Source organism: Paramormyrops kingsleyae, chromosome 8, assembly GCF_048594095.1.
Source record: "Paramormyrops kingsleyae isolate MSU_618 chromosome 8, PKINGS_0.4, whole genome shotgun sequence".
NCBI classification, from domain to species: domain Eukaryota; kingdom Metazoa; phylum Chordata; class Actinopteri; order Osteoglossiformes; family Mormyridae; genus Paramormyrops; species Paramormyrops kingsleyae.
The window spans coordinates 8,221,039-8,233,370 of record NC_132804.1 but is presented as its reverse complement, the minus strand read 5'-3'; the positions used below and the strand labels follow the sequence as shown (position 1 = coordinate 8,233,370).

Genomic DNA, 12,332 nt, shown 5'->3' with positions numbered 1-12,332 from the left:
GTTCACCCCAACCACAGACCTTGTGCTGTAGATGGGGACCTGGCTGCCCATCACATCCTCAGTGGCCTTCACCCACAGGGTGAGCTGCTTAGTCTCAGAGCCAAGAATCCACAGAATGATCTTTAATGATACACAGCGGGCTGAATTATACAGTAGGTTAAATGGTACATTTCCCACAGTGAGTACTACGTAGCCTAGTACATTATCAAGAACACATTTTAAAAAGGCACTCGCCCCCATTGACCCTTCAGCCACGTTTTTGTTCATAGCGAATGACAGATTGATTGGGAAAAGCACAAGCAGGTAGAGCAGTCAAGACTTGGAAGACAGACTAAGCAGATGCGGAAGCCCACAGAGACCACAAAGACTCACGCAATCTCACAGCCTCCCCTGCCGCTGGCGTGTAAAAATATAATATGTGGTGTTGAGCATGTTTTATCCATCGAAGCGCTTTGTTTTCAGTGTAGAATAACGGACATGGACGAATAGTTTGGCGGATTTTATGCGATTCCTGGCACAAATGTGAGTGCAGCTATGCGGCCACGAGGCAGTGGCAGATCTGAAGACCGGGAGACTGATGATATGTGTGTATGTGTGTTTTTTTTTTTGCTGTTTGCTCTCACTAGAGAAAGCATGTCACTCTGAATAAGACAGAGACCCCTCTCTGCACCCCATGTCTCGATGAACCGCAGGCAAAGGCGCCTTCGGGCGTTTCTCCAGGGCGTCTGTGATACACACAGATTGTGTGATGTTGGTGGGGACAGCTACACAGGACTCAAAACAGAGATGTAAGAAAGACAGGAACCTGCTTTTAAAAAGCAGATACTGAACTATTGAACTAGTTTGAATCGCTTTATACTTTTTGTAACAAAAACTGTTGTAAGAGTCTCAACAAAGATGTACTCGGGCGTTCATCTGAACGTCCCCGACTCTAACCATACTTTATAAAACAATAAAGTTAAAGGCTTACAAATTTAAACATACAAAAAAATAGCTGATTAAGTATTTATAAGATTTTTTTTTGTGAGGATGATGTTATAAGTCTAAATTTCCTCAGGAAATCCCAATAACGTAGCAAATCCTGTACACACTCACTCCACACACACACACCTGTTTGTATTCATATCTTTGTGGGGATCATCCATTCATTTCTATGGGAAAAACCGTAATCCCAGTTATGACACCCTTAACCCCTACCCAGCCCTAACTTTAACCATAAGTAATCAAACAAAATACAAGACTTTTGGCATTTTCAGTTTTTGTGATTGCAGTCACAGATTTTTATGGAACTGAGTTTCCCCTCCATGCCCAGCTATGCCCCACCCACACCCTACCCATTCCCCACACATGCCCTGCTATGCCCCACCCACACCCTATCCATTCCTCACACATGCCCTGCTATGCCCCACCCACACCCTACCCATGCCCCACACATGCCCCACCCACACCCTGTCCATGCTCTGCCAATGCCCCACCCTCGTCGCTGTAACATGCCATTCTCTCCTTAAGGTGTGACACCCCCTATTCTGCTTCATTTCATCACCAGTGACAAGAAAATAAGTTAACTGCGGAGTGTCGGTCATAGTTAACTTTAAAACAACACATTTACCCAGATTCTTGCCGCCTTTCCTGAACCTGTTAACCCTGCCAGTCCCTTTTGCTTACTGCAATACAGCATGTGAGGCAGGGCCAAATTGCTCTGTTTACTCAGACGAGGTTTTCATTCCGCCCACATTCTGTCTCATCATGGCTAAATGTGCCATCCCTGCTCCCCATCATGCCTCGCTTCGTGTAACTGAACGGAGACTTCACAAATGTCCCTCCACCCCTTTTAAAAAAATACATATTTCTAATAATAAGACACGAGTTTCCTGGAAAGTGTGTGCGATGATGAGCTGATTGAATACGTTCTGCTGAACGTCTTAGACGGAAGGTAACAGAGGTTCTAGTTACCCTACATGTAACAAGCGACAGCCTGTTTCTCAGGGGAAGTTAACCTGCCCGGATCAGTTTCCATTAAGTTGTTTTACATGGAAACACAAGCTAAGATCTCTGTCTTTTAAAAATTAAGTTTGTCACATCCATCATTTAATTGCTATTTATCTTTGAGTTCAGTTTCAGCTGCGGCACCATGTTGAGGTGGTGACCCAACTGGACATGAGATGATGACCAAAAAACATTGACCAGGCCTCCCTCTTACCCTCAGCTCTGCTGCCCTCTGTCTCTCTGGCTCTACTTGTCCCTCCCTCTATTTTGCAATGTGCCAGAAACCCAGCTACCCTTAATACTCATGTTCGATGTTTGTGTATGCATGTGTCGGTAAACGCTCACCTGTGTCCCGGACATGACGTAGAGGAACTTGTGGTCGAGAGAGAAGGCCATGTCGCTCAGGACTGGCTCAGCCCCCTTGATGATGGTCATGGTCTCGTACTGGACTCCTCCGTGGGGTGGCCCATCTACTCTGATCTGAGAAAAGAAAAAGACTCATCCGTTAGCATGCAGAGCAAAGATGTCTTCCCTCCAGATTCAAGGAGCTCTGCTCTGAAATTGCTGCACCCCCCCCCGCCATCATGCATTTGTTATGACACATCTGCTAACAATCGTTTGCTCGTCGTCAGACCCAGCAAGTGAAAGCCAGATTACACTGGGACTGAGGTTACCTGTCTCTTTCAGGGGTCAAATAAACAGCACAAGGAAATCGGGCATCAATCAGGTGATACGAGTCAGTCCATTTCCCTGCCTTGGAATCTTGCGGGAAATTAAAAGAATCAATGCACCTTGTGTTTTCATGAAAGGGACTTGCGTGTTCTTGCAAGCCATGATATGATGGAAGAGACAGACTAAAGATAGACAAGGTGAGCACAGACACCCGAGACAGATACATCTCTTCCTCCGGTTAAGGGTAATACCGCAACCTCAACCCCAATCCAGGTTCACAATACAGTCAAACAAAAGAACCGAAAATCCCTTTAAACTTTCAATGCCCATGAACTCCAGACAGATTTATGGAATTTCCGCTTCAATCCACTGAGCAAGGGTCACGGTGAGGCAGTGAGTTATAGGACGGCTGAATGTGCCACTGATGAAAAACTGTATATCAACCATTACTGAAATGGCCCTAAAGAGTGTCAGGTGTCTCTAAAAACTGAGCGCCGCATCGAGAAGCACTCGCACTTGGGCTCAGAGTACAGAGCGCACGTACCCTCGTATAAAGCGTGTCATCTAGGCACCATTGATTTCTGTCAGAAACGTTAAGTACATCTCAGCCTCAAGAAGTCGTGCCAAGCCTATACTCAGTCCTGACACAGGTGTGTTGATGTCACTGCCCTGCATTTAAAATGTGGCCCCAGAAGGGTGCGGGTAAGTCAGCTGATTCGCCCTTCCATTGACATCACCTGTGCCATTTTATTATAGATCACAGTGACGTGCGCAGACTCTGTTCGGTAGGCAGGTGCTCAAACAGGGGGGCGTGGCCAAGCAGTACTTTTTGTTAGGTAAACAAATGGACCAACAAGGTGTGGGGGGGGGGGGCACTTTCATTCATTCAGGCAGGCGCTCAGGCACCCCGCCCCCGCCTGATCAATCATATGAACTGGCCCCTGTTTGGCCTCTCAGTCCTGAGAAGCCACACCTAGATACCAGTGCCTGGTGCTGCATTCTACTGTAACCCTTTCCCAAGACCCAGTGAACGGTTCATGGTCCTGTGTAGCCAGAAGTGTTTAGTTTAAATCCCCCTCCCCTCATATTAAATCTGTCTCTCCTCCCAAAGGCCAAATAAAGCCTCTATTCCTCCCCCCTGTCACATGGTCCCGTTTGCTGTCCCACATGGGGCAAGTGTCACAGCCCCATAACCCTAGACTGACCAGGTGTGACTCTGTACGGTGACTGATTTTCACCAATTCCATTCAGTCACTAGAACATCAATATTTTAAAAGCAAATTCTCACCTGACTATTTTCTTCTCTCTGTTCTAATGTATTCTGATTAATGATTTATAACAGCAGAGATATTTTCACAATATGGTCCTATAGTGGTACAATCATTTGCATCACTCAGGAAGATAATCACGAAGTTTGTCATAAATCTCCAGTAAACAAATTATTTTCCTCAATTGTTTTGCAGAATTGTTGCTGAATTAATAGGTTAAGATAACATTTGATCTGGGCACAGCTGTAGAATTAACTACCATGACGGTTAGAAGCATTTTGTTTATATTAGATGCTTTAGCACTTTTTGCAAAATTGACTGAGCAGAAGGTAAATCTTAAATCCCAGGCCATGTCAAATCCAGGTGCTCATGCTATAAAAAACTCCTGTCTTCTTGGCGAAGCCCTTTGAGGAAGCGGAAAACAACAAAGTGGCAGAGGCCTCTCTGGCAAAAAGCCTTTAAACTTCTAAACCCGAGAATAGGCAAACATGCGAGGATCGGGTTAATCTACGCCGCATTATGTGATTTGCACATGACAAGGAAATGGAAGACGCCACAGCAGGAAGTCCGGGGGCCAAACGTATCCCGTCTGCGGCTGCACGGCATGAGGATCGCAGAGAGATGATCCAGGTGGGAAAGGGCCCAGCGGCACAGAAACGATGGAAGAAGTCATCTGACTGTCGATGGATCCTTTGGATCTGGGAATGGGATCTCGCATCTCTCAGTGGATTACCAAACATTTCTGTAGGGGATACCGCACGTCACCCCAACCCCTTGGGCCGGCCAAGAGACGGAGGCAGAAATGCTGAAAGGCGTGAGATCCAGCCAAGAACTAATTTTATCCATCCTGCTTTTGAGGGACGTTCAGAAAACCATCTTTTCTCTAACCAGAGCCTCTTGGGGCAGACAGTACAGAGATGAAGCTCGGTTCATTATATATATATATATATACACACACATAATGTACCGACAAGCCTTCTGAGATTTCATGGACGAGTTCAGAGAACTGAACTGCACAAGCCTACAGGAGTTGGAGATAAACTGCATCCCAAATAGTGGAAAGTGCAGACTCTTTACTACACGACGCTCTGTTATGCAATACGATTAAATGTATTTATACGTTTCCCACAGGAATATAAAGAGTACAGCGGGCTACAAGCTTCGAGATGAACGTTAGCCAGTTCATTCCTGAATAGTCACTTTAAGGCTTGGGCAGCGCTGGAGATCCCGCAGTGGGGCGAAGTCAGGTGACAAGGCACGTTCTGCCACCTCTGGTAATATAAATCAGACTCCCAGCCATGCAGACCAGACCAGATACCCACCTTGTTTTCTCTTTGTCTAAGCAAGTGTCAGTGTAGTAACTAATCCGAAGGCCAGGCCCAGGATTTTCACGCCGAGGCTCAGGTGGGGATCAGTAATGCTACCAGGATGCCATCAAGGGTGGGGGGGGGGGGGGGAGATAAAAGTTGTCAAGCAACAGCAGACCACAGGAAGCAAAAGACATTTCACCTGTGCTTGCCTGTCATGTCTTCTCTTTGTGGATCTTTGAGTGATTTATTGTTTTTTTTTTTCTCTTTTGGGGGGGGGGGGACTACATTGGAGGGCTGGCCCTGTCACTCTCAGTGCCCCACCATGGTGGCGACACCAGGCAAAGCTAAACCATCTATTGCATTCCGCCCAACCCCCATTTTATCAAACCCCCCCTCCCCCCAAACCCTAATAAGGTCCCCCTTCCGGTCTCCCACCCTCAGTCGTCACGGATCTGTTTATCCTCCGCTAGGGCTGGCGGCTTGAGGCTCACAGCCACCAGCGGCAGCGGGATCTTCCAACGCATAGTGCTTAAAGAACCATTCACAACACTGACAAAAGAATACTAAAGTCAAGCCATTGCCATTTCAGCCGTTCAGTGAGCATGTGACATCTGCAGTACTGTATGTCTCTTAAATATTTGCCTAAAAATGCTTAAAATGATTGGTAGCCATGGAGGAAATGATGGACCTGCGATTGCGTCAGTCAGAATCATACACAGAGGAGCGCATAAAATCAAAGTAGAAAATACATGCATTTTCTCTCCCACATAGTGATGTCAGCAGCGTCACATGACCAACCAAACACAAGGTCAATATATTAAAACCCATTTCCTTCATCCGAACTACAAAAGTCTGTCCTCCCATCCATTAAACTACACAACCACTGAGTCAGATTTTACTAAATATATAGAGCAGCACAAGGTTTAAACGTAACAGAGTGAATAAGCTGTAAATTGTGGGAGCCTTGCTAGGCCCGGTTTGCCATGTATGTTCTTAATAAAGGCCCGTTATTCAGAGAGGCTCTCTGTATCATTATTGAAATTCAGTGGAGCATGAAGAATCCCCCCAAGCTCATAAGGAGGGAACATGCTGCACTCAGCAGAACTCCCGAAAAGAGGAACAAGCACAGGAATACCCACAATGCCCTGCAAAACCCACTACAAGACACAATGAGACCCTAGTCGTATAGTCTGTGTTACGAGGTTAAGGGTAGTTATACAGCTAGGAATGGTAGTCTTACAAGATGAGACAGCGAACGTTTCTGTCTGTTAATCTGTCCAGACTTACAGAACAGGATAGTACAGTCTGTTTATGAAGATGTCATATTATTAGTCATATTCATAGCTGGAGAGAGAGTAGAGTCTGGTTAAAAAATGTCTGTGGAATTTGACTGTGACATAGTAGCCAAGTCTGGTTACAATGCTTCTGTAGTCTTACAGTAAGTGAGAGATGAATCTGTTTATGAAATGTCTGCAATCGTAGCATACATGATAACTGTGGTCATTAGTGCACATGCAGTTTTACAGTGGGAGCTAGCTAAGTTGGATTATTTCTATAGTTTTTTGATGGGTATGAAGACGTCTGTAGTTATACTGTAGGGAATAACTGAGGATGGTTATAGAGATGTGTGTAGTCCTTAGAGGCAGGAATAGCATAGTCTGTTTATGAAGATATCTCTAGTAGTACGGTAGGGGATAGCCAGGTCTGATTATAAAGACGTCTCTAGCCGTACAATGGAGTCAGTAGATACTCTCCCAGCGCCTGCCTTCAGAGAATATAAGCTTCAAAGTATATAAGCTCACGGTTATCTCTGCCTGCTCTCCATTGAAGCTGTAGCCCAAGAGCACAATGGCTCCCGGTCTGTGACTCGGCGCGCGTGTGATCCGACACCTGGAGTTTGTGCCGCATGCTCCGCACGGCCGAACGAGCCCCTCCAGCAGCGGGACCTCATGCAACCTGGCCAGAAACAAGCCGGCCCCCGTTTATCCACCGCCGCGATGGCCTGGGGAGATTCCTCCCGGCCACGGAGGCCGGAGAACTAAAAAAATAAAAACGGCAGCCGCGTGTCCGTGCGGCAGGCTTCTGAGCACAGACAGAGGAGATTGACCGATTAGGCTAAGCTGGTCAGGCTATCACAGATCTGAGTTAATCCTTCTCAGCAGCCCTTCTTGTCCTGCTGAGACCCTCCCTGTTGGGCTCCTTTATCTGCCTCGTCCGTCGGGTGGATTAGGCCTCACAGAATCGGACTCTTTTGTCCACAGCCTCTCCTGTGACCCAGGGCCAACGGACCAACGTGGAGACTCCCTGTCCCCTACAAACCAAGACCCAGAAAACCGGATGGAGGGGATAGACCCGCAATCGATCCCCTTACAGCGGGCCGTCACGTTGCGTTTCACGGTGCTCCGAAGAGGTATGGAGCTGGATTTCCTCCACTTCATTTTGTTCCATGGCGCCGCAGAGGTACCGGGGGGGGAGATATCATGAAACGCAAAGCGCCCGGGCCAGAATATGCATTCCTAGGTGCTGGACCAGGTCCAGCCGGCTGGAAGTCACGTCCCAAATTGAGCTGGAGCCGTCAGAGAATAAGTGGCGGCCCTGCACTCTCAAGCAGATGCACCCTTATAGATAAAGGCGCTGAGGGAGCCAGTGACGGATCCAGTGACTGAATCCAGTGAGGGATCCAGTGACGGGCCTCCATTGTGCCGGCAGAGTGGCTGCCTCTGCAGCTCCTCTGCGACCGGGAGCTCGGAATCGAATGCTCCTTCTCTCGGACGTCTTATCTCATCCCCTCATCTTACCTGCCCCTCCTTGCTTGGCACCAAAGGCTGCCGGAAACTCCTGGGGCCCTTATTTCGAGCCGGTCCTCTGCAGAGGTGGAAAGTCCAGGTCCAGAAGATACAAATCCAGACCAAGAATTTGTTTCAACCAACCCATTGAGTATATACAGTCACAGAGGACTCAACCGCTTGGGGGAAACAAATCTTGGTCTGGGTCTATACTTTCTGGACCTGAACTTTCCATCTATAGACCTCAGGTACAACAGGGGCCAAACTGGAGAAAGGCTTAGACACCTTTCTTTCCTGACCCTCTGGTGCAGGATGTGCCTCAAACCGGCAGATCATCTAGCTGTGTGGAACTTCTCAGCGGGAGTACAGAGGCATTAAATCAGCGAAGGGGCACCGGCTTTTATTCTCTACTCGAACTCTTTATCGACGTTTTCGGTACAAACAAATGGCAGCTTTAAGGGTGGGAAATGAGTTACAGCAGGCAAGTAAGTGTGCACGGGGATTGTGATGACTTTGTCACGATGCCACAACGGATATATAAACAGCTAATGAAAACTAGTTTTGGGTGTTTACAGTTACACTTTAATTACATTCCACATTGCAAAACATGAGAACAATTAAACTCGATTAAATAGCATTTTTTTTCGGCTGTTAAGATAATTATGCCGCTTTCCCCAGAATGTGATGAGGAAAAGGGATTTAAACCGCAAACATTTCGGTTGTAAAGCTTTCTCCTACCCTAGTCATGTGTCAGCATTTTGGACCTTGGGCATAAAGCTTTGCTGACATCGGGAGTTGTGGACCACAAGACGGAAACGAGGAACCGAAGCGTAAACCGCAAATAAGCAGAGCGACCGTGGTGCCGACTGCCAAAAGCTGCTTTTCGATGCCCACTCCTCAGCTGTGTCCGGCGTTTTCCTTTGAGCCCCTCTCACCCCCGGGAGCTAAACGCTGACCTGGAGAAAAATGATGAAAGTTGTGACGAATACTTGGCCGCGAGTCAATCACAGGGTGAGGAAATCTTCTCAAGGAATCCACTGGTTTACCACCATCGCTCACGTACTTGTGCCAGGATGAGCGCTGTCTTACGAGGAGAGGTTAGCGGAACTGAATCTGTTCAGCCTTGAGCAAAGGAGACTAAGGGGGGATATGATTCAGGTCTATAAGATTCTAACGGGTCTGGATGCTGTTCAGCCAAATGACTATTTCAATATTAGTCTAAATACTAGAACTCGTGGCCATAAGTGGAAATTAGCGGGAGAACATTTTAAAACAAATTTGAGGAAGCACTTCTTTACACAGCGTGTAGTCAGAGTATGGAATAGTCTTCCTGCTATTGTAGTGGAAGCTAAAACCATGGGTTCCTTTAAATCAGAGCTAGATAAGATTTTAACAACTCTGAGCTATTAGCTAAGTTCTCCCCAAACGAGCTTGATGGGCCGAATGGCCTCCTCTCGTTTGTAAATTTCTTATGTTCTTATGTTCTTATGTTCTTAATAGCGAGACGATCTTCCAGAGCCCTCTGACCTCCACGAGAGAGGAACCATGTGAACCTCCTCCTCCATGTCCTTTGGAGGTTCTCCGTGGAGGTTCCCCACGGAGGTTCCCCACGGTGAAAGTCCGCACAAAGTCTGATCTCCTGTTTTCCCTCCATGGAAACCAGATCCTGGTTAAAGACTGGTGGTTAAATTAAACCACAAATAACCTTAATTGCCCGGTGCGCTCAGAAAAGCGAAGGCTTTCAAAGGCCTTTTTAAGAGTCTGCTTTTAATGCAGACCAGAGCTCCTCCGTCTAGATCCACAAGAGCCTTATTCGATCATCTTTCAGAGCCGAGATCATCCCAAACAGTTGCCAAGTGGACGGCCACCCGGCGTGCATCTCGGCCCAAAATGGGCCAGGTGTAGCCAGGCACCCATTCAGGCACCATTGCCTGATCTACCAAGATCAAAAGACTGACAGAACTGCTCCACCAGGGCCAATAACACATTACATTAATATAGCAGATGCTTCCACTCAAAGCGACTGATAAGTGCGAAAACCTGAGGTCAGAGCGCAGGGTCAGCCAACATCCAGCAGCCCACTGGAAGACAGGTTTAAGGACCCAAAACCAATATGATTATTCCACCAGCTATAGGATTGAAACCCATGACCTTCCAGTCTGAACGCTGAATTTCCAAACCCACTGATCTCATAGTACCACAGAACGTGTTTGGATCCAATTCCAGCCTTCAACAGATTGTACATGGTGCGGCGTGGTAAGAGACATAGTGATTATCACCAGGGCACATGGAAAATGAGGCATTATCGCACGGTCCCCAGATGACACCAGTCACTCCTGGATGATGGGCAGCCTTGTGGTGCTCACCAGTATAACCCTAAATCAACACCAGACTGGGACACAGATGCATTGCAACAAACAGTGATCAAAATAATCAATTATGTAAAAAAATGAGGATGATTCCTGCTATGTTAAGATTCTGACAAATCCATTCATGCTCAAAGCTCTTGTTTTGGGTTGTGGGGGGGGGGGGGGGGATGTTTATTCAATGTGTGAAAGGCCACCCCGCACAATAACTTCAAAAGAATATCTTCTTATGTAAAAATTAGACATCAAACAGCAGACCTGTTTTTAAAAGACTCAAATATTGCACAGATATCTAAGAATATAATCCTTATTCAAATTCCTGATTTTCAATGGCAGTAAGGCAGCACCAAACTTTGACGGCACTGGAGACTGGGAGCTGAAGGACTGCATGTCTCTGCAGGTGAACGTCTGAGAGAGGCAGGCTTACGTTGCATGCTGGGAAAGCTAAGAGATGAGCTGGACCTATCACGGCCCACACAGTGCTGCACGGGCAGACAGAGAGGGAAGGCATCCTTATTCCCTTAATGCTGTACACCTTATTCACTTACCAAGTCTTTTTAAAATTTCATAGGATAAAAAATACCAGTGCTGTCCTGTTTTTAGCATCTTGTTTTGGGGGTGGCAGGGTCCCGACACCCCCACGCGCACGCACCAAACCCCACAAGCCCATGGCCATCCACGTCCACAGCCCGTGTGGCTGGTATGGAGGTTTCCATGGCAATACTGTCCCCCCATTCCAGGTGGAGACCTAACCCAAGTGCAGTAACTGCCTGGACATTTATCTTTTTTTCAAAGGCAGAACTTGGTTCAGATATGGGAACGGAAGCGATGACCGAAGTGAGCCAATGACCTGACGGCATCACCCGTAGACATCAAACTGCCACCTCTGTCACAGACATCACGCACACAGAGTCTGAAAGCGACAAAGCAGGTGAAGGCCTGTCTAGGGCTGAGCTGCCGGACCAGAGACTGAGAAGAGAGCCGCACATGGTGATCCGCTTGAGATTAGGAGTGCATGCCGATCTAACGGCTAGGATGACATAGCAGCCATCCATCATCCAGCCGCTTCCTGCGTGTTTGGGGGGGCTGAGCTGGAGAATGGAGCACTTCCTGGGTTTGGAAGGCTGGGGACGTGCTGCATCAAAGCCTCCAGCGAGACGACAGCTGCTCACGTTTGACCCTCTGGCCGCGCGGACATTCCAGCAGAGAGCGGGGGGGGGGGGGTCTCAAATGTGTGTGTCTCAAAGGGACAGTGTGTGTGTGAGATACAGTATCTCTTTCATTTCATTGTTTATTGCACCGACGTTAATTTACTTCAAAATCACTATTAAAGGCCTTTTTAAAATAGTTTTAGCTATACAAAAATGTACTTCATGCTGAAAAACTAGAAAAGAGCATTTTGTGTGTCTGTGTTCATTGACGACTTTGATAGTTCATAGTACAGCAAACACAAAAATGATTGGGGGGGGGGGGGGGGTATGCACAGACTGAGGAAGAGCACGGCGGTGTCCATTGATCTGGCAGGAGACAGTGAGCGTGTGTGAATCCCTCGCTCTCAAACTGGGGGCAGGACAAATGAACCCCCCACCCCCCTCACTGAGGACTGGATTTCAGTGGGACACAGTTAAGTGTCTTCCTGGGGGCCTGGGCTGTACCTGTGTTGTGTAAGGTTTGTGATGTCAGAGTCGTCTAAAATCAATGCTCATAAACGGTGAGTTGGGGTTGCAAGGCCATTTTCAGTGCTTAAAAATGATACACACACCCCCACTCAAAAACGAGCTAGTCGACAACTTTTATCATGGAGTTGGGTTGTGAATTACTGACCAAGGAATAATGTGGGTTCTGAGGCTAAACCAATTGAGTACCTCTGTGTACTCAATTGGGGGGGGGGGGGGGGTGGCTGTTCCATGATGTCACCCCCTCAGAGGACTAAAAAGCTAACGG

General features: G+C 47.4%; 1 protein-coding gene across 1 annotated transcript in view; it reads right to left on the bottom strand.

Moving 5' to 3' along the window:
• The window catches only part of LOC111849400 (plexin-A2-like), a 111,685-nt gene that overhangs the window by 61,505 nt on the left and 37,848 nt on the right, over positions 1-12,332 (bottom strand). Inside the window, exon 4 of the mRNA XM_072715118.1 lies at positions 2,332-2,466. Within this exon, the coding sequence (XP_072571219.1) occupies positions 2,332-2,466 (135 nt within the window). The remainder of the gene's footprint in view (positions 1-2,331; positions 2,467-12,332) is intronic.